Raw genomic sequence first — 22,734 nt, forward strand, 5'->3', positions numbered from 1 at the left:
ATTTGCCTTTGTTGCTATTGCTACTTTTGGCAGGGCCATTCTTATGAAGTTCCTGAGGAAGATGCAGTTGCCAATTGTCTAGGATACTTTTCTCATTGTTTTGAGAGGGAAGATCCTCCTGTGTCCAGGATCGGAGCAGTAGCGTTTCTTTGAGATTCCCACAAAACCTCCTCCATATGTCCTCGATCGGAGAACATTGGTTTTTGAATATTCGTTTGTTTCTTTCCTTCCATATGCTCCAGAGGATTAGACCTGGGATTATGTTCCATAAACAGTTGAGGAGCTCGCTTTTATAAGGTTTCTGAGGCCATTGTCTTAAAGAGTTGGTAATGTCGTTCTCCATTCTGCATCTTCTTTGACATCTGAAGCTTGCCTTTTCCCATAGCTGATTGGCTAAGGGGCAGGAGTCCAGGAGGTGTTGGAGAGTTTCCTCATTATGATTGCAATTATAACAAATGGATGGACCATGAAAGTTTCTTCTTCTTAATTTATCCCAAGTGAGTATCCTTTTATGTCCTACCAACCATAGAAAGTAAGAGACTTTGGGCCAGGAGTCGAGCTCCCAGATTTTGCGCCAGATTGGGTCAGACGGAGTGGTAATATTGCTTACTATTTTGTACGCCTCTGAAGGAGTGTAGGTGCCTTTTGGTTGATATCCCCAACGAAGGATGTCATTTCCTTCGTCATGTCTGATATTTCTTTTCCGAAGCTCCTTCTCCAGCTGCTCAGCGTCTTGAAGGTTTGTGTTATAGATTAACTGATTACCCTGTTTCCATTTCCTGAAGCCATTCTCCGTGTCCTGCAACCAGAACTGTTGGATCTTTTCTTGCTGCTGCTCCTGCCTGTTGAATTCTGGAGCTGGGTGCAGAATACTGTTGAGCTTTGGCATCTGGTTCCATGCATCCGTCCAGAATCTTGCCGTTCTGCCATTCCTCACTTCCCAGAAGCTGTGCGTTTGAATTAAGTGGAAGTGCTGTTTGGCTGCATTCCATATTAGCGAGCCTTTGACATTGGGAGTGAACCTGATGAGTTCCTCCGGAGGTCTGTTGTTGGCATATTTGGCTGTCCATAGTTTGACCCAGGGCTTTTCTGGATTAGTGACCCATTGCCACCAGATTTTGGCGCTCATGATGGAGTTGCTATGCTCTGGGTCTCTCAGTCCAATGCCCCCTTTGTCTTTGGGAGTACAGACGGTGGCCCATTTTACTAGAGCCCATTTACGGTTAGTTGCCGAACCTCCCCATAGGAAGCCACACTGAATAATAAGATAGTAATAATAAGATAATAAGATAGTAATAGTAAGATAATAATAATAAATCAAATATTATTATTATTAGGACCTTGTAGCTAGAATAATATTTAAAAAATATTAATATTATAAAATAATATTATTAATTAATTAAAATAAATTATATATATATATAGTGGGGTCCACAAGTAAAAAAGGCAACTCCAAAATGGTTAACAACGATCTACATGTGGAAGTCAACCGTGATAAGGATGAAGTCAATAATGTGCGATATCGTCTCAACGAAAAGCTACAAATAGAATTAACAGAAAACATTGATTGAGAAGAGGAATAAAATACTACAAAGATGACAATCAACGAAACCACCAAAACACTTAATTACCATAGCGAACAAATTAGTCAACTAATGCAGAAGATAGACACGTTAGCAATACAACCTTTTTCCTATCAAAGGTCGATAACTAGTTTGCAAAATGCAAGTGAACATGATCATCAAGAACATCCTGAGATATTCTTTTCAAGCAACCAATATCACAGTAGAATCCTAGACAAAAATCATCAATGAATTAAGAATGAATTACCAAAATATGACGATAAAGATCACAGAGTAGTCATCTAGGTCAACAAGATGGACGAAATTTTTGAAGAAAACCCCCATTAGGTGAAAGAGAAAACATAATGACTGCTTCCAACAATCTTAAAGGGGAATCTTATGACTGGTTCCTATGGTGGACAAAGAAATGTGATGTTCATTCTTTTCATTGGCAAGGTTTCACAACAACATTATTAAAATGGTTTCATGATTAAGAGGATGATGATTTGTACAATAAATTTGTACATCTCAAGCAGAAGGGAACCTTAAGTGATTATACCCACAAATGGGAAGTATTGGCGACATGACAAAGCAGATTCACAAAAGAGTAGCTACTTCAAATGTATATATGTGGACTAAAGGATTATGTCCGAGTTGAAATGAAACTATGGAGGCCAAACACTATTGAAGATGTTAGATACATAACAAGGCTCATTGAACAAAAAATCAGATTCAATAAGACATCATTCACAAGTCGCAAAAAAGCAAGCAAATATTCAAACGAAAAATCAAGTAATTTTTTTTAGATAAATCTAACAAATATATACCACCTCAATTACGAGACAATGGTAATTGCTACTTGAATCTAGAGAAGAAAAAGGAAAACAAATGGTGGAAATGTGGAGACAAATATGCACACAAACATAAATGCAATACAGAGAAACTCTACACTTGTGAAGCAGAACATGAGGAAGACTTAGCTAGCAGTGATTTAGATGAAGAGACTAAAGAGGAAGTTGAAGCCCCAAGCACAAAACCAGAGGAAAAGGACATGCCTAGGATTTCTCTTACTATAATCACAGGATTAGTGCAACCACAAACCTTGAAATTAAGAGGACATAAAAAAAGGAAAATGTCACTGTGTTAGTAGACATAGGGAGCACTCATAATTTTACAGATGTAAATATTTCAAGAAAACTAAATCTATTTGTGTACCTAGTGACAGATGTAAGGGTAATGGCGGCGAACGACAAAAGAATAGATGGAGTTTGGTTTCTATGTAGTACCCCTGGGAGGAGTAGATGTTGTTTTGGGAATCCAATGGCTATATCCATTGGGAACATACTCTGCAAATCACTAGAAACAATTTATTAAATTCAAATGGGCTGGTAGAAGATATAAATTGTTCGGATTCCAACCACCTCTTACTCAAATTGTTACTTCACAACAAATGAAAAAAGTTATTCGAAAGGGAGCACTAGCATATTGCACAATGTCAACAAATAGAGTTATTAACTACAAATGCAGATCAACCACAACACCCAAAGGTTGTAGCTTTGTTCCAAAGGTATAACAAAGTATTTCAAGAATTTCCTATGAAGTTACCTCTAGAGAAAAAGATAGAACACATTATCCAAGTTAAACCAAATGTGGCGCCAGTTAATATTAAACCATATCGATACCCTCATCATCACAAAACAAAGATAGAAAGACTAATTTAAGATCTATTAAAATGTGGAGTTATTACAACAAGCAAAAGCCCATATGTAGCTCAAGTTGTATTGCTTCAAAAGAAGGATGGATCTTTTAGACTATGTATAAACTATCGAGGGTTAAACAAAATAACTATAAAAAGAAAATTCCCCATTCTATTCATAGATGAGTTATTAGACGAACTCCATGGAGCAAAGTTCTTCTCGAAGTTAGATTTGAGGTCAAGTTATTATCAAATACGAGTAAGGCTAGATGTCAATAAGACTGCTTTCAAAACTCATGAAGGACACTATGAATTCAAAGTGATGCCATTCGGATTAACGAATGTCCTAGTTACATTTCAAGCAACTATGAATGAGCTTTTTCGTCCATACTTACAAAAGTTTGTATTAACTTTCTTTGATGATATCCTTATCTACAACAAGACTTGGGTGTTCTTACCTTAAGCATTTGGAGGATGTACTTTCCTTACTAGAAAAATTAGTTCTATGAAAAATTATCGAATGTACTTTTGGTGAAAGAGAAGTCAAATACCTCAGCCACATCATATCCAAGGAAGGAGTCAAGGTAGACCCTAGTAAGATCAAAGCAATCAAAGAATGGCCAAAACCAAAAAATATATCAAAACTAAGAGGATCTCTAGGATTAACAAGATATTATAGAATATTTTTCAAAAATTATGCGCATTTGACTGCACCTCTATCAAACTTGTTAAAGAAAAATGCCATTCATTGGGATAGCGAAGCAGAAAAATGTTTTGAGGCATTAAAAGAAGTAATGTCATCCACTCCAGTATTGGAAACCCCATATTTTTCCAAGCCTTTTGTGGTAGAGTGTGATGCTTTGGGGTTTTGGATGAGGGTAGTATTAATGCAGGACAACCACCCAATAGCTTTTGAAAGTCGAAAGCTCAACAAAAAGGAAAGCTTGAAGTCTACTTATGATAAGGAAATGCTTGCCATCATACATGCATTGAATAAATGGCAACAATACCTCTTGGGAAACAACTTTTCGATTCGTACAGATCACAATTGTTTTGTATTCTTGTTACAACAAAAGACATTGTCTATGAAACAACATAAATGGATGTACAAACTCAACTTTTGACATGGAAATATTACATAAAAAGGGGAAGGATAACGTAGTTGCTGATGCACTTTCACGAAAAGATGACAACATAACTACATGTGCAACATTAGTAGTAGTTCCTAGCTCATTAGATGAGATTCAAATTGAATATGCCAAAGATCCATAATCTTGCTCTATAATTGAAAATTTGGATCAAAATCCAAAGTTTGAATGGAAAAATGATATCTTATGGTATAAAGATAGAATATATCTAATCCCATCCTCCAAATTTGAAATGAAGGTTTTAAAAGAAACACATAGTTCACCAACAGCAGGACATGTTGGAATCTTCAAGATATATTATAATGATCGTCAATCATTTTATTGGAAAGGGAAATCCAAAAATTCGTCGCCAAATGTGATATTTGTCAAAGAAATAAAAATGAGAATGTTTTAATCCCAAGGTTACTTCACCCTTTACATATTCCAAATCAAAAGTGGGGGGAAATCTTGATGGAATTCATCGAAGGGTTGCCTATGTCTGATGGAAAGGACAAAATATTCATTTTGTTGGAAAGACTAACCAAATAGACACATTTCATGGCAGTTAAGAAGATAGATTCAACAAAACAAATTGCAGAATTTTTTTGCAAAAACATCTATAAATTACATGGGCTCCCCATTGTCATCATCAACAATAGGGATGCAAAATTTAAAGGGAATTTTTGGAAGGATTTTTGTAACCAGGCTGGAATATCCCTTAAAATGAGTTCAGCTTATCATCTGCAAACATACGCAAGAACAAAAATAGTGAACAAATGTTTAGAAACATATCTTGGTTGTTTTGTAACAGATATACAAAATAAATGGTCTCAATGGTTACACCTAGCCAAATAGTGATACAATTTTACCTACCATACATCAACTAAAATGACTCATTTTCAAGCATTATATGGTTATGAACCACCAAAATGGAAGGAATTCACATTGAGTGACTTTAAGGTTCAAGTAGTAAATAATCAATTGGAAGAAAATAAAAAATTCATTAAAATATTAAAAGCAAATTTAACAACAACTAGTAATCAAATGAAACAACAAGCAAATCAACACAGATCAAAGAGAGAATTCGAAGAAGGCGATTCGGTATTCGTAAGGCTTCAACCCTACAAACGATTATCTCTTAAGCAACAAGGAAAGAACAAGTTGGCTCCAAAATTTTATGGACCGTTTCAAATAAGCAAAAAAATCAGTGAAGTGGCTTATGTGTTCCATGTATCGTGTCTTAAAAAAATTCTAAGATGAAATTAGTTAGTTCAAACAGACATACACAAAGTTGATGACGAAGGAAGAATCGTTTTAGAACCAGAAAACATTCTTTCTCCCAGGGAAAATAAATATGTTCTAAAACTATTAAAGAATATCTCATTAAATGGAAAAAAATTCTGGGAGAAGATTCTTCATGGGAAACATAAAAGTTCCGACAAGAGTACCCATCATTACCCTTGCTTTGAGGAAAAAGCATCTCTAAAGGAGTTGCAATGTTATGAATATAATAAATAAATAATAAATAATTAAATGATAAATATTTAATAAACAATAAAAAACATTAATAAATAATTAATTATCAAAATTCAAGAGTCAAGATTGTTCAAAACCCATTGTGACTAGTCAATGCCTATTTAGGTACACCGTCACGAGATAATGTAATCATCAATCATTTTTATCATCAATAATAAATATATTTATATCTTCTCTTAATTAGAAGTTCATTTCCATCACATAGCGACTCCTCATATGTGTGCCAACGCTTATATACCATGCATAAGGAGTCAACTCACTCACAAAATCATTAATCCATGTGTAAAATACTAACTAATTTCATGGAAGAAGGGAAGGACCCCATCTCTCAAGCAAAATAATCATATAAAATCTGAAGAGATGCCTCAACATGTGTGCCAAAGAAGGTGAGCGCTCCATAGTAAATCAATGTTTTCATCATAACAAACCACTCCAAGTGTGAAATCAAGCCAAATAAGTAAGGGCATTTAAGAGATAAGCCTCCAATCAAGTCAAATGTGGGTTGAACTAGTTGTCAAAAGCTCTATAACCTCATAAAGATGTCTAAACAAGAGGAGCACACCATTAGGGGCGATGATCGATGTCATAATACATTTATAAAGTATATGTCAAAACTAAAAGCCCCCAAATAGAGTAGGGTGCTCACACGAGGAAGCTCAAACCACATGAAATAATACACTAAAATACCTGGAACCATGTGAAAAGGGGTGTATAAAGCCAAGCACTCTCCAAAAGTGTAATGTCGATGATACCAAGGTGTAATCCTTGTGTAAAATATACACCCCATGTGCTAGCTGCTAGGGAACTCATCTCCTCAGTCGATATCACTAAATTGCACCACAACCTATTTAAGCCTAGTCATGGTGACTAGGACATCATAATCAAAAGGGGACCATGTGAAGCACCTTCCGAAGTAATAAGTCAATACATCAAGCATGTCACCACAATGTTGAGTATAACATAATGCAAAGAATGCTTCGATACCAGCCATGGTATATCAATAATCAATCGTTGGAGAACATAACTGCATGCACCGAGCGGTGAATGTGAAGAAATAGGATGTTGTCTTGGCAATAATGAGCCAAAGAAGTATTTGCGGTGAATATGTTCTACGGGCATGAGCAAATAGAATGTGCAATCAATTGCTTTCTTCTACGCAAATCAGACTTATCATTGGTGATGGTCAAAACAATTAGCAAGGGAAATGTACAGGCCCATAGTAACCCCACGAATCAGTCAAATTACCATCAATGCAATACTACAAGTCTTTGTCACAAGAGATGAAATACGCAAGGTGAAACCTCATGCAATGTGAGGTGTAATATCTGGCTCCACATGGCGTCATGAGCTTTGGAATAGAGTGCACGGGAACTCCAAAAATCTATGACTACTTGATTGAAATCAACAATGAAAGATGTAAGATCCTATGGTAGGGTGAGATTCTCACCTTAACACATTGCATACTGTTAGCAGAATCAATAACACGAATGCACTCAAATGCATGGTGTAAAGAGTGGCTTTAAAACAAGACATGAGCCAAAATTGTCAAAGGGAACATGAAATTGAACAATTGCTCTAATCTACTACTTTACAAGATTATTTTTTCCTAATCTACTAATTTATCCATTGCATTAATTGCCATCTCAAATAATTGCTTGAAATTTGCATCAGTGACTTTTTTGCATTTAGGTGGCTAGGATAGAAAGAATTCATGCTTGTGATATCTTCCATCCAAAAGTGAACCAACCATAAGTTGTCAAACTTGCTGTGTTTCCTTGGTTTTTATTTCCTCTTATTTGACATGAGAACAAGATCTCCTTTTTACAAAATTCTTGCACAAGCCCTCCTATCAAATGTACCTTGATTTTTCTAACTCTAAACAAGGTGATCAAATATTTTTGGCCTATTTTCATCAAGCTGATAGTTCGCCCTTGCTTGAACTACTTCTTGATCTGACATGAAATATTACAACAATTGATATACTCGGGTCTTTAGATGAATAGGTAATGTGACCTCCATCTTGTATACCGACTCAAATAAGACTTTTCCTATAACTTGTTTTTTGGTTATCCAATCTGCCCATATAGCATATTTTATTCTACTATCCCAATTTCTTTTGTTGTCACATAGTCTTATTGATGATGACCATTAGATTCTTATTGCTTGACTTAGCTAAACCATTTCCTTGTGGGTAATAGCCTGATGAATGGGATAGGGCAATGACATAGTTGAAACAAATGGCTGATAAATCTACTAAGCTAAATGCTTTAGCATTATTGGTTGTAATCTTTGCTAGGACAACAAACCTTGTGATTATCTTATTCTCTAAAGAATCCATTACCACTTTGTTGGTTGCCTTGATTGTGCGTGTCCTAGTTTCAAAAACCATTTTGGTCGAATCGGCCGGTTAGCTCCTTGAGATATCAAACCGGCCTAACAAATCCAATTGATTGGTTGGTCAAGACTGATTGGGTACCAAATTAGCCGGTTTGGCCTATTTTTGTACAAAATTGTCCAGTTAGGAAGCCACATGGTTGGGCATGTTGATGGGACTCCTAGGTGGTTTTTAGCAAACCATGGTAGGTTCCCTTCTAAATATGCCCCCCTAAGCTTATAAAATAATACCTAAGCTCCTATTTGCCTCACACATTTGATTTCTAGTGTTTGTGTGCATATGAGAGCTTGGACAGTTTTGCACCAACATTGAGTTTTGGAGCAACAATAAGAAGTTTGGAGGTTCTTTGTCATCTTGGAGCTAGTTTGGAACTGTCTAGTGGAGTTGGGGGTGTTGATCCCAATGCAGAGTTGGTAGTTGGCATTTTCCGGTTTATTGAATCTGATTTGATTTGGTTCGGTTTCGAATCACGGTTAAATAGGTGACTAGTTCGAAACCTGGTTCCGGTTTTTAAAACTATGAGTGGTAATAATCCATGGTGGTAAGAATCCATTGGAAGCCATTACTAGAAATGTCCTTAGAAATCATCAATGAAATCCAAACCCCACTGTTGAAATGGTGCTTCTACTACAATAAGCTGCAAAAGTAAAACTGCCAAATGTTGCCTACATGCAAATATGTGACAATGCTGACATGCTCCAACAAAATTGTTGTCATCAATTGTTAAATTTCTAATACCAGTTAGATTTTTTTTCTCATGGAAATTAATTTATCCCTAGTTTGTTATTTATTTACTCGAATAATAACTGAATCACCGAAAAATAAAATCACTGGTATCTTTAACTTCTAGAATTAAAAATATGCAGCGACAAAAAACCATACAGATCAATGGCACATTGCAAAATCTAATTAACCCCTAGACAATTCTCTATCATTTCATTATCTGGAAAATCTGGGTTGTTCGACTCACTAAGATACAAGGAAAAATAAAATTTGGAACATGCAACTTAACTCCCCTAGAATGAATTTGGCCCAGGTAAATTGACCTTAAGGAAATCTACCTCCAGATGAAATTGCTCTGAAGAAATCATCCTCCAGCAATCAGATCTATGCCCTTCAACAACTCGATCTACACCATGTCACTAATGCGCACAGGAAAAACCCCAACACTCGAGGAAACCGACCTCTCCCAGACAAACACAATCTCCTTCTAGCAAAGTCGACCCTTCAATCTCCTCCAACACGGCCCTCCTGGATTTGCTCAAACCCACTCATACTTCTCCTTTGCGCATAGGTCACTGAGTCACTCGAACTGCAGAGAGCATCACTCTCTCTTGTGATGACTCACTCACACACTTATGCTTTTTGTTGCGTCTTCACCTCCATTGCTAGCCTCCATTTATAATCTTCATTGAGTCCAAATACCTAACCCCATTCTCCTCTCTAGAAGCTTCTTGAATCTTCCTTCTAAAAACATCTTGAAGATTCTTTCTAGAAACATCTTGAATCTTCCTCCTAGAAAGATCTTGAAGATTCCTTCTAGAAACATCTTGAATCTTCCTTCTAGAAACATTTTAAAGATCAATGGTTGAGATTATTTCTAAGTCACTTAAATAATTAAATTATTTATCCTTAGAAAATAACCCAGTAGTCCACAATAATTATTTGACTTCAATTATTGTACTTTTCCTAAGTTAAACTTAGGAAAGAAGACATAAATCACTAGAAGAGGCAAATAATGTCTTCCACATGCTAAGACACCAAGCAATTGAAAAAGACCTTTCGATGCTACTCACATCAACATCAACAAGCACTATTGGCCAATAACATCTATCCTTTAAGATCTTATGAATCGTAGTTTTGGTTGGATAATGGCCTCCACACTGACCCGCTTGCAATTTTGTCATCAATCTTTGAGCTTTGACATCATCTACACATTTGGTGACCAAACTTTCTAGGTTTCTTCCACCCAAACCTCCCTAAACCATACATTGATGCTTTTAACCTCAAATCTATTCTCTTATGCTCTAGTAATGATCTAAACGTGTCAAGCTCTTTAAATTGTAAATAATGTTCAAATACCATTCATGTTGCTCTAACTTTTCCATAATTGCAGACTCCATCTCCACTACCTCTATTTTGTTAATGCTTAAAGCCTTTTCATTTCCTTCTTTATGCATATTGACCAACCCCTATTGCTTAAACAATTTGGTTAACACACTCTCCATATCATACTCTTGAATTTTAAACATTCGTTGTCCTTTAACACCTCGCAAATGTTGTTAGGTTAGAATATTTTTAATAGTTGGTTGGGGAATATATTCTATATTCTGGAATACCCCACATAACTTCAAAAATGTTTTAGATATTTTACAACCGCATATGCATTCTTCACTATAATAGTATGTTCAACCTTGGATCTTTGAGTGCCTTACTCAAAAATGCTATGCGCTGCTCCATGTTCTAATCATTCTTCTACAACAGCACACTTGCTATTGTATCCTTAGATACAAATGAGAATGTATGAAATGTTAAATCTCCTAAGACGAGCCCGTATTTATTTTCTCACAACAATTATTTATTCCCATAAATTTATTTTATTATCTAAATAAATTATGAATTGTTGAAAAATAAAATCATTGGTATTTAAATTCCATAAATTAATATGCAATGGAAGAATAAAAGCTGAGAGACTAATCACATGACAACAAGAGATAAATACTCACAACGATTCTCCTTCATTAATTAATTAAGGAAAATCAAGGTTTTGACCCACAGAGAAATTACAAGGAAATATGCATTGACTGAAACCTGTAACTCAGCCCCATTGGGAAATAGCCTCTGAAGAAATTCAGCTTGGAGAATTTCGGCTCACCTCTCACCAACAACTTGGCCTTGCCACCTTCCTTTCGATCAACTTTTGCCCCTCAGGAAATTCGGCCTTAGCAAATCGACCTCTCCATAAATTCAATCTCACTTCAACAATTCGGCCCTGCAATCTCCAACAACTTGTCCCCCCTGAAAATATTCTTGAATCAACCTGCAATCTTCCTCTTTCTCCTTAGTCTCGATGAAATCACTCTCCCTCTTTGAGACAATCTCTTTCCCAAAAATGTGGTAGCTGCCTCTCTCTCTTGTTGTTGTGTTCTCACCTCTCCCTTAGGTTTTCATTTATAAGATTCATCAAGCCCAAATCCCTAACTCTAATCTCCCTTCTAGAAGATCTAGGAGATCTGTTGAATTTTCTACAAGATGCATAGTAGAAACCAATCCTCTGATCTCATAATTACTATCGAATAATCTTCATGCAATTTATTTTGTGCCACTGATATTATTGAGCAATTATATGCAAAAGATTTCAATAGTAATGCAATGAAAACAGTAAGATCATAAAGACACAACCATGCACAATAGAGACAACAAATTTACCCTGGGAAGCCCAAACTTGGGAGAAAACCACACAACTTTTCGTCTAGGAGAATTTATTCTTCAACAAGGGTTACAATAAAAAAAAATGTCTAGAAATTTGTGCCAAAATCCAAGTCCAAATACTAGTCAAACCTACCCAAAATTCTAGTCAGTCAACATTGGTCAAACTAGACAAAAAATGCAAAAGTCAATGTTGGTCAATAGTCAAAATTTTGGCCCTTTTTGTCAATCTCAAACCTGGAGTGAAATGTCTGTAAAATCAAGTTCAGTGAAACTTCAGTCAACTCAATTTTTTCTATTCAGACGCACCACTGATTTGAAGAGAAGATGTGATGCTCCGAATTGGTCAAATGAAGATGTCACATTGTGTATACATACTTTGTCAAAATGGGTGGATTTTGATCAAGGGACACACCCTTTCATGGTGGGGCCGACTTGACAATTTTGGGTCTACATGATCGCAGACAACAGTTTTTTTATTTTAATTTCTATAATTCTCCTAGGCCGATTTAGGAGTCCTCTTGGCATGCGGGAATACCTCTCCATGCCACACAAAAATCAACAAGATCAACGGTTGAGATCATTCCTAAGCCACTTAAATAATTTCATTATTTATCGTTAGAAATTGACTTAATAGTCCGGAATAAATAATTGACTTTAATTATTGTGCTTTTGCTAAGTTAGGCTTAGGAAATAAGACATAAATCACTTACTCCATCAAGTAAGCACCTAAAGAGGCAATAAATCATCTCCTACATGCTAAGACACCAAACCTACGCAAAAGACCATCCAAAGCTACCACAAGCTTCAACACGAAAATGCTTTGAATAATTAGGGCTCTTCAATACTGGTGTTATTACAATTACCTCTTTTATTTTCTTGAATTTCCTCTTACTCTTATTATTCCACCTGAAAACTTGATCCTTATTCAACAAATTAGAGAGGGGATTTGTAATCTCTGCAAAGTTGGGTATAAACCTCTCAATGAAGTTGTTCTTTCTAAAGAAAGACTGTATTGCTTTCCTGCATCTAGGCAGTGTTATCTATTGAAATGATTCTATCCTTGATGGGCTACCGTTAATTCCTTCCTTGGACACTATGTAACCAAAGAGCTTTCCTTAATTAACTCCAAGTACTGACTTCTTTGGGTCCAGTGATAGCCCACAAATACTTGCTTGAGATGTTTAATGCGATCTCCTGTTTCCTATGCCAAGTCTTCCTCATGTATCTCAATAGTCATTCCAATTATATCCTTAAAAGCACATTCCATTGCCCTTTGCAATGTTGATCCAACAACAATAACCAAGATGGCTTTCTCAAATATTCATAGATTCTCAATGATGTAGCATATGCTCTTTTATGTTACTTCTCCTTCACTAATACCTGATTGTATCCTAAATGGCCATGCAACATGGACATCATACTTGATGTTGTTACCCTCTGCAACAAATTCTCCTTGAAAGGGAGTAGTTATCCTTGAGAGGTAACTGATTCATGTTCTTGATATCAACATAACCATATTTCACCCTTTTTTTCCTCATTACCACCGAGTTCACCATCCAAGATGAATGTCTTGTGGGTGCGATGATTTTACTAGCGAACATCTTTTGAAGCTCTTTCTGAATGAGGGGAGCCAATTTAGGATTTATACGCTTAAACTTTTGCCTAAATGGTCGCATATCTTTCTTTAATGGATGGTATGTTGAATGATTTCTCCCTTAAATGCTTTCAAGTCTTTGTATGTCCAAGTGGAGACATCTCTATATTCTTTGATAAGGTTCTCTATTTGTGTTCTCTCTTTTGCTGATCTGTTCTCTTCAATTCTAACAAGTTTGGGGCTTGTTTTTTACCTCTCCCTTAAATGCTTTCAAGTCATTGTATGTCCAAGTGAAGACATCTCTATATTCTTTGATAAGGTTCTCTATGTACATAAAGTAAAATGCAGATAGAACATTAAACGATCGACAGAAAACAAGCCAAGACAAGAGACACAAGATGTGGCGGCTAGCCAGGGACAAACCCCACAATGTGTGGGGAAACCCTTTGATCAAATCTTCTTTTATCTTCAATAATTCAGTAGAGAGAAATAGTACAATAAATATGATTCATATCAACAGTAGCAAACCCTAGATTAGTAGCATCAGCATTAGCGGCTTCATCATCAAACTAGGGCAGACGATATCTCACAAATCGATTGTCGGATCGGCTTGATTCCACCATCAAAAGTTGCGGCTTCTAGAGGAGGTTCAGAAGAACCTACATCGCAGTTCAGATGAGGAGATCTTCTAGTCCACACAGGTCAAACTTTACTTATGCAGTTGCAACTTCAGTTTTAGCAGCTCTGCTTCAAACTAGGGCAGTTGATATTTTGCAAACCACTGTTGGATTGACTTGATTCCACCACCAAAAGTTGCGGCTTTCAGAGGAGGTTCAGATGAACCTACAACGCAGTTCATATGAGGAGATCTTCTAGTCCACGCAGGTCAATCTTTACTTCTGCAGTTGCAGCTTCAGTTTCAGCAGCTTTCGGCAACACACGTGTGAGGGAGAGACCCTTTTTTGTGCAATAGAGAAGAGACTCTTTTCTGTGTAGTAGAGAGAGAGATGTGATGAGATGAGTGAGTCCAAATGAGGAAAAGTCCTCCTGTATTTATACACAATGTTGGTGTTTGAATAGATGTGATTGTTGGGCTTCTGAGCCTACATGAGTTGTAGGTCGGCTTGATAATAATTCCATAATCAAAATAAATTCATATCTCCATGAATACTTATCGGAATCAGATGATCTTTATATCAATCCTACACCTCTCGACGAGAGGAATCTAATAAAAATATTATCAACCATGAATAAGATGACCCACATGAAGTTTTTCCCTAGTTGCCAATTTTAACAGGGAGGCTAACCCTATGTGGACCTAGTGGACACATGTTGACCCAGATGGCAAAAAATGATGGATGGGGTCAAAATAAGCGGAAAGGGGCGATGTATGTGGTGTCAGGTAGCGGGACCACGCAACCAAAATTGAGATTTCTCATATTTTGCCAACACTAGAGCTAGAGGCCAGTAAATGAGATCCCACGAGACTAGGATACAAGGTTAAACACCAAATCGGGCATGGGAGACAAGAGCACATACCTATCCCACTCTTTTCGCCAAATTCCCCCACCAATCCATGCCCAAAAGTATCCATGAAAAGTAAACAAATTACTCAACTAAACCAATGAAAAGTCATACCTTTAGGGTCAGAAGGCTCATCTTCAAACATACATTTATGATAGATGGGCGAGGGATCACATGGCTAGCTCAGGTGGTAGAGAAAATGGCACATCAAGCTATCTGGTGGTTGCAAGTGGCTCCTGGCCGCTGGATGAGGACCATTTAGGAGAAAAAATTTCCCCTATATACACTACCCACAGGTGGTGGGTAATAGGTCCCAAGGCCTAACTGATTCATCACCTTGAGTGACATCACTTTGGTTAATGCTCCAAATTTATCATGCAATTATGCAACAAATGATCAATGACTGTCAGGGTGATAGATAAGGAAGGGGTTATGGTTGCCCTTTCTTCTTTCTTGGTTCATCCCCTGTAACACTAGAGAATCTTGATTAATTTTAACAAAACCAAGCAACTTTTTCAGCTCTTCTGTCTGGGAAAGTATCTTTGCCACTTCAAGGAATTGAACTAACACATTCAACTTTGATGAGATGGGTCAAATCAACATTCAAATCATAAGCTATACCTGTAGAAGGCCCTTGACTATCAAGGTGATAGATAAGGAAAGGGTTATGATTGCCCTTTCTCCTTTCCTGGTTCATCCCCTGTAACACTAGAGAATCTTGATTAATTTGATCAAAACCAAGCAACTTTTTCAACTCTTCTGTCTGGGAAAGTATCTTTGCTAATTCAAGGAATGTAACTAACACATTCACCTTTGATGAGACTTGGGTCAAATCAACATTCAAATCATAAGCTATACCTATAGAAGGCCCTTTTGATGAAGGTTCACTGGTGGCTCCAGTTATCTGCATAGGTTGCTTATTAACAGGAGCCCTTTGGATTTCCTTTCTGCTTCAGGTTTACATGGAGCTGCTCTATTCCTCTTTTGATAGGTCGTCCACTTTTTCTCCTTTTCTCCTTTTTCTTATTTCTTCTTTAGTGGCCTTTGTTACAACAAAATCTAGCACCCACAAAATGTAAAGTTCCAAGCACCAAAGTGGTAGCTTTGTGTAACTATTGAAGGCTGACCGTTTTCTCCTCAACAACTTTTCCTTACACTTAAGTTTGGCTCTTCTCCAACGGAATGGGATCTTCCCTAGGGTAGGATTATGAAGGCTATCTAGTGGAGACTCGAGATGAAGTTTGATGAGTAAGTCTTAACAAAACAAAGGTTGTAGTATGGGAAAGGAAATGGGAATGGGGAAGGGGATATGATAAATGAGGGAAAGGAACGAGAAGAGAAAAAGAAAATGGGATGATTTGGGACTTATGCCTATCAATCTATGGGTTAATGGAGTCATGAAACGTTGCATAAAAAAAGAATGAGTTTTCTCACAATCAACTACCTTGAGGTAGGCTATATGGTAGAAAGGGCTAGTCTGTCACATTCAACCTCTTTGGATGAAAGTATTGTTGAAGGAAGTGTAACTAGGTTCGGTCTTCATAAATGTAAGTTTGACTTTTGTATTTATTCAAGAAAAGAGAAATTATTTTTTATGATATTTGTCAATGAGTTTCTTGCTCAATGAATTAGGTCAAGCACATGTTTAAGTGATTCTAGGCAGTCAAGAGTCAATGTATATATGTAAGACCCTTTGAGGGCATGTTACACTATGTATAAAATAGTATAAAGTTCAAAGGATACCTCCAAGCAAAGTTCCAAGTCCTCTCCATGCAGCAACGTCATTCAAATGAAGCAAAACGAAGAAAATAGTGAAGATAGGGTCAAGTCGGCTTGAAGACAGAATGTTGGCCTAATGTCGGCCTAGAGGAGGGACAATCCTCTATATATAGAGGCTGTCCACTCCCTCATAATGCATAGAACACAAGCTTTGAAATCAGCGAAGGTGGAAGTCAAGAAAGTGAAGGGAAAAGGCAAGTCTAAGGGTCTCCAAGACAAGCGAAGAAAGGAGGAAGAAGGTCGAAGTGTAGGGGATGAAACAGTCACACATGTGAGGAGAAGGAGGACAGATTGCGGATATAACAGCAGTAAAATTTCAGTGCAAGATTCGTTGGTGTTTGGGCTAGATATTAGGCCTACAAGGCCTCCCAAGTCAAGCGAAGAAGTCTCACTCTCTAGCGAAGGTGAAAGGACCCTAATTCACTAAGGGTACCCTCCACACGTGAGAAAACTAGGGCAGCAGAACAGCAGTACAATCATACACCCATATCTCAAGAAGGATCTCGTTTGGTCAACAAAAGAAGAAGTCTACTTGAGCAAAGGATAGAAGAGGAACATCTCATCTAGAAGGCTCACTCAAGGAAGGTCTATCTCTAGACTAGAAACAAAGAAGGAGGACAAAATGCTGGGGAGCAAAGTGCCGGAAGAAGGAAGTCTATGTGTTGGGAAACAAAGTGCATAAAAGAGGAGAGGACTTGACTTGTGCTTGGAGGACATCCTAGTCAAGGGTCTAGGGTTTGGCAGTGATCAATAAGAAGCTTCAATAAGAGAAACTTACCAAAGGGTTTTCCTCTAAAAGAGAGAGGTTTTGGCCATGGCAGAGAGCCAACATTTGTGTTCTTGTCTTTATGTTTTTGGTAGCAGCTTGATGAAACACAGACACTAATAATAAGAAGAAGATCAAGCTAAGATAATTGTAAAAGTGCTTCACAAATTGTTATCAAGCAGTGAAGAATCCTAACAAACACCAGTGCCATTAATTCTTCAACAAATACTAGTTTGATATACCTCCATCATTTGATTGCACACTCAAGGGAAAAAGGAACTAAATTTATACATTTAACCCCAAATGTTTGTTGGGAATGTGTTATGGAAACTAGTCTTGTAGGGCTAGTGATGGTACTCATCGATGCTAATATGAAGGTGCCGTTTTATGGCTGAAATGTACTTCCAATATGCAACTTAAATTGATAGATGGCAAATAATTGCAGAAATAAAATAACAAATAAACAAGTTGGAGAACCTCCTTACATTGCTTCCTTCTAAATAAATAATGGGCTCATTACTATGCCTTCAAAATTAGAATGATAGGAAAAAGTCTCCATGAAACATTAACAACAATGAAACTCATGTATGTTTATTTCATTTTCAACAACACACTTATTGATCTCAAGTATATTTATAATATGGTTAGAGACAATGTGTCTGAATGGATTATCATAATCTTGTAACTATTTGTGTTGTATAATTTAGTTGGCTCTAATATTTAGAAGTCTTCAATATGAATGCCAAGTTTCAGTGTGAAATGAAATGACTATATGTGAAATCAAGCAACCTGGTCCTTTCATTTTTTGCAGGGTTGGTGAAAAATTGCAAACACAAGATCTAAACTTGGTTCTACGTTATTTTGGGAGAATGCAAAAATGGCAAGAAGTTTCTCAGGTTGTACATGTGTACTTTAGCTTTTTGTTTTCTATATATATATATATATTTTAATGTATAAAGTAAATATGTGGACTAATTCGCATTGTTTTCAGAATAAATATACTGTTTTTGTAGGAATTTTCTGAACTAGGGCAGTTAATGTAATTTCATAAATTTCACCTTTTTCCAGGAGGTTTCCCTGATCTTGACCCTGTGAATTTTCAGCCTTGGGGCTGTTATGAAATATAAATAAAACATAGCAAGAACAAACAATATTTCATCTCTTACCAAACCCAATAAAAAAGGCAGCGTAAGAGAGAAGATACTGAAGTGTGCCAACAACTTTTAGCCCTCTAGGGCAATCTTAACATTCATAAAACTGATCTGAAATTTACTTTATGATAGCTGTACTTACAGTAGTGAGTCTTCCCTATCTTCTTCAAGATTAATGATGGATCATTTAACAATTTCAGCTTTAACTCACGTCAAATCAGCAAGACATATGAGTGCTGGAAATTACCAAACCATGAAGATAAATATAGCTGAAAATAAGCAAAGATAAATACAGCTATAAATCAAACAAACAATAATACAGTTTTGAACAGCTGAAATCTATATATATATATATATATATATATGGATGAAATTTATGTTGATACCATAGTCTCATCCCGAGGCTAGTACAATGCTCTAGCTCTCCAAAACCACAGCAATGAATGGGTAAGAAAAATCCTAGCCGACAAAATGGAGCTCTGTAATGGACACGTATATGCTAATAGTCATAGTACTAGTAATATTAAACAATGTTTAATGAAGTGACACATTACGTAACAAAAAGACATGTCCCATCAAACTCGTGAGCCATCAATGTGCATATATATATTGTCATGTAGGTCATTTTAACTGTTATATCATTTGTTCTATCTTATTCCTTCATTCATTATACCTATATGGATTTCAGTTGTGTGTCCTTATGCTGGATATTTCTTTAGTAAATGAACTTTGTCCATTTCATTGGTATCAAAGCTCATTTTTGATCTGGCCTTTGGTCACATTTTCCTGACCCAGTATGACTTGACTTTTGGATGCATTCCAATTTTTCAGAGTTTCTCTGATTACCATGGGATTATGATTTGTAAATTGCCATGGATATTCCACTAGACAGTTTGTCACAACAGGTCTAATAAATCTATACCGAGAATCCAAAATCTATACTATGAGGGTTATTTTTCTTAGACTTTTGAATTTATTAAGTCATTGTTTTTATGCGTGTAATATAGAAAGTGCAGAAAATAGAAAATTGATAAATATACAATGACTCACAACTATAATAACTTAAGATATGACTTGGTATTATGCAACTAACTCACAAAATAGAAGAAAAGATAGATCAACAACTTGAGAAATAGCTTCTTCAAGGGGACAACCTCCTTTACATCACAATAACAATTCTTTGATGATACAAATGATAAAAGCTCCTTGGTATATATAGGAGTATAAGGGGTCACAATATAATCAGAGCCTATATAACAATAATAATGTAAAGGAACAACGATAACAATAGTGGGTTCTATGGGGCACAAAAATAACAATATTGGGGATACATGGGCACAACAATAACAATAGGGGGCTACACTAACGATAACAATAAGGGGGATACACTAGTATTATAGGGACCTAACATGCCCCTCTCTTTCAAAAAAATGTTGTCCTCAACACTTGAGTAGTTCCGGATGCTTCTGTATAGAATTCTCATCCTCCCATGTGGAATCTTCAATGGGTAAGTTCTTCTATTTAATGAGATACTATGAAATTAATCGATTCCGTAGCTGTCGAGTTCTTGTTTCCATAACTTCTTCAGGCTCAAATATGATTTTTTCTTCTTCGTCAAGTTTTGGCAACACTGTTTGAACCGAGAGCTTGTTGCCGATAACCTTCTTTAAGCATGAAACATGGAAAATTGGGTGTACTAGGGAAGATGCAGGCAACTCCAATTTGTATGCCATAGTACCAATCTTTTGCAACACCTTGTAAGGACCATAGTATTTGGGTGATAATTTATTATCCTTCTTAGCTTGCTTGAGGGGCATTTGTTTGTATGGTTGTAGCCGTAAAAATACGTAGTCGCCTACATCAAAACTTCTTTCACTGCGATGTTGATCTGCTTGTTGTTTCTTTCGATTCCACGCCAGAGTGAGGTTATCCTTTAAGAGTTGGAGAACTTGTTGTTGATGCTCGATGTAATCTTCCATTGCTTGAACCTTAGAAATTTCTCTTAAGGATAATGTGATGGATGATATCCATAAAGTGCCATAAATGGGGTCATTTTTGCTGCAGTATGGAAGGAAGCGTTATACCACCATTCAACTAGAGGTAACCACTTGACCCATTGTATTTGTTTATCAGATACAAAGCAACAAAGATATCCTTGCAAACATTTGTTCACCATGCCAGTTTTCGTGTCAGATTGAGGATGGTAAGATGAGCTATGAGCTAATTGAATACCGAGACAAGAAAATAATTCGGTCCAAAAATTTCCAGTGAAAATGGGATCTTTGTCACTTACAATAATCTTTGGGCTTCCATGTAGCTTTTGAATTGTAAGATGAGCTATGAGCTAATTGAATACCGAGACAAGAAAATAATTCGGTCCAAAAATTTCCAGTGAAAATGGGATCTTTGTCACTTACAATAATCTTTGGGCTTCCATGTAGCTTTTGAATTGTTTCCATAAATGCAGTAGCAACTGTACTGACTTTAAAAGGATGAGAGAATGCACAAAAGTGTGCATACTTGGTAAGTCTATCAACTACCATCATGATGACACTCTTTCCTTTAGACCTGGGTAAACCTGCGATAAAATCCATTGGGACCTCCTCTCAACGCTGATTTGGAATGGGTAAAGGTTGTAACAGACCTGGGGTTTTAATTGTCTCAACTTTATTTTGTTGGCAAACGAAACATTCTATCACAAACTTTCGAATATCAGATTTAAGACCATCCCAAAAAAAATCCATCTTGACCCTGTGGTAAGTTTTTAAAAATCCTGAGTATCCTCCTAAGGTGTAGGTGTGCAATTCCAAAATTAATTTTTTCTTGAGCTGGGAATTCTTATAAAGATATAAGCAATCTTTGTACCATAATGAATCATTTTTTCAGCTAAATGTATCATATGTACTGGGATCTTGCTGCAACTTTTGAATGAATGTCCATACGTTTTCGTCATTCTTCCATTCATCCCTTGCTTCAGTTATCCAATCATATTGGATATGAAATGGCACAAAGCAATGCTTCCGCATCCTCATCTTTTCTTGATAGTGCATCTGCAACAACATTTTGCTTCCTTTTTTGTAGATGATTTCAAAGTCATAACCCAACATCTTTGTGACCCATTTTTGCTGCTTGTTTGAAGATAATCTTTGTTCCAAAAATTATTTAAGACTATCATGATCTGTTTTTACCTTGAAGTGTCTTCCCATTAGGTAAGGTTGCCATTGCTTTAGTGCATGTAGTATTGCCAGCATTTCCTTCTCATAAATAAGTGTGTGTAAAATCTTTCCTTTGATTGGACGACTTCCAAAAGCAATGGGTCTTCCTTCTTGCATTAAAATGGCATCAATTCCATTTTCTGAGGAATCACATTCCACAATAAAGGTTTTTGTGAAGTCTGGTGTAGCTAAGATCAATGCTTGGTACATTGTCTCTTTAAGATGTTCAAAGGCCTTAGTTGATTTTGGAGTCCAAGAAAATGCATCTTTATTCAGTAATGTTGTTAGAGGTGTTGCTATTCTCCCATAATTCTTAACAAATTTGTGATAACACCCTGTCATGTCGAGAAATCCTCGAAGATGCTTTATGGTTGTGGGGATTTTCCATTCCTTAATGGCTTTAATTTTGTTAGGGTCTACTTTAACACCCTCATGAGATACAATATGATCCAATTATTCCACCTCAATGTACTCCAAATTTTTTTTGGAGGTCTTTGCATATAATTGTTTCTTTTGCATTAGTTTGAGCACCCTGACAACATATTGAACATGATCCATCCAAGACTCACTGTAGATTAGTATATCATGAAAAAATACTAACACAAATTTTCTAATTAAGGGTTTGAAAATGGAATTCATCAAACATTGAAATGTGGAAGGTGCATTAGTAAGGCCAAAAGGCATGACCAAAAATTCATAATGACCCTCATGAGTTCTGAATGCTGTTTTCAGAAAGTCTTCAATCTTCATTTTGATTTGATGATATCCTAAATGAAGATCCAACTTGGTGAAGTAAATTGCTCCATGTAATTCATCCAACTATTCATCAACGATAGGAATGGGAAATTTTATCTTTATTAGTGAGCTTGTTGAGCTCCCTATAATCCGGATTCATACGCCATGATCCATCCTTCTTATGCACCAATACTACTGGAGTAGAGAAAGAACTTTGACTAG

General features: G+C 36.5%; 1 protein-coding gene across 5 annotated transcripts in view; it reads left to right on the forward strand.

Moving 5' to 3' along the window:
• Window positions 1-22,734, forward strand: part of LOC149187956 (pentatricopeptide repeat-containing protein At1g10910, chloroplastic-like) — a 420,882-nt gene that overhangs the window by 93,541 nt on the left and 304,607 nt on the right. For all 5 annotated transcript variants that reach the window (XM_089411507.1, XM_089411510.1, XM_089411506.1 and 2 more), the window contains exon 2: window positions 18,223-18,307. In XM_089411507.1, coding sequence (XP_089267633.1) covers window positions 18,223-18,307 — 85 coding nt within the window. The remainder of the gene's footprint in view (window positions 1-18,222; window positions 18,308-22,734) is intronic.

Source organism: Pinus tabuliformis, chromosome 3_1 (genome assembly GCF_031772625.1).
Source record: "Pinus tabuliformis cultivar Carrire ecotype Pingquan chromosome 3_1, CPIR1, whole genome shotgun sequence".
Classification (NCBI taxonomy): domain Eukaryota; kingdom Viridiplantae; phylum Streptophyta; class Pinopsida; order Pinales; family Pinaceae; genus Pinus; species Pinus tabuliformis.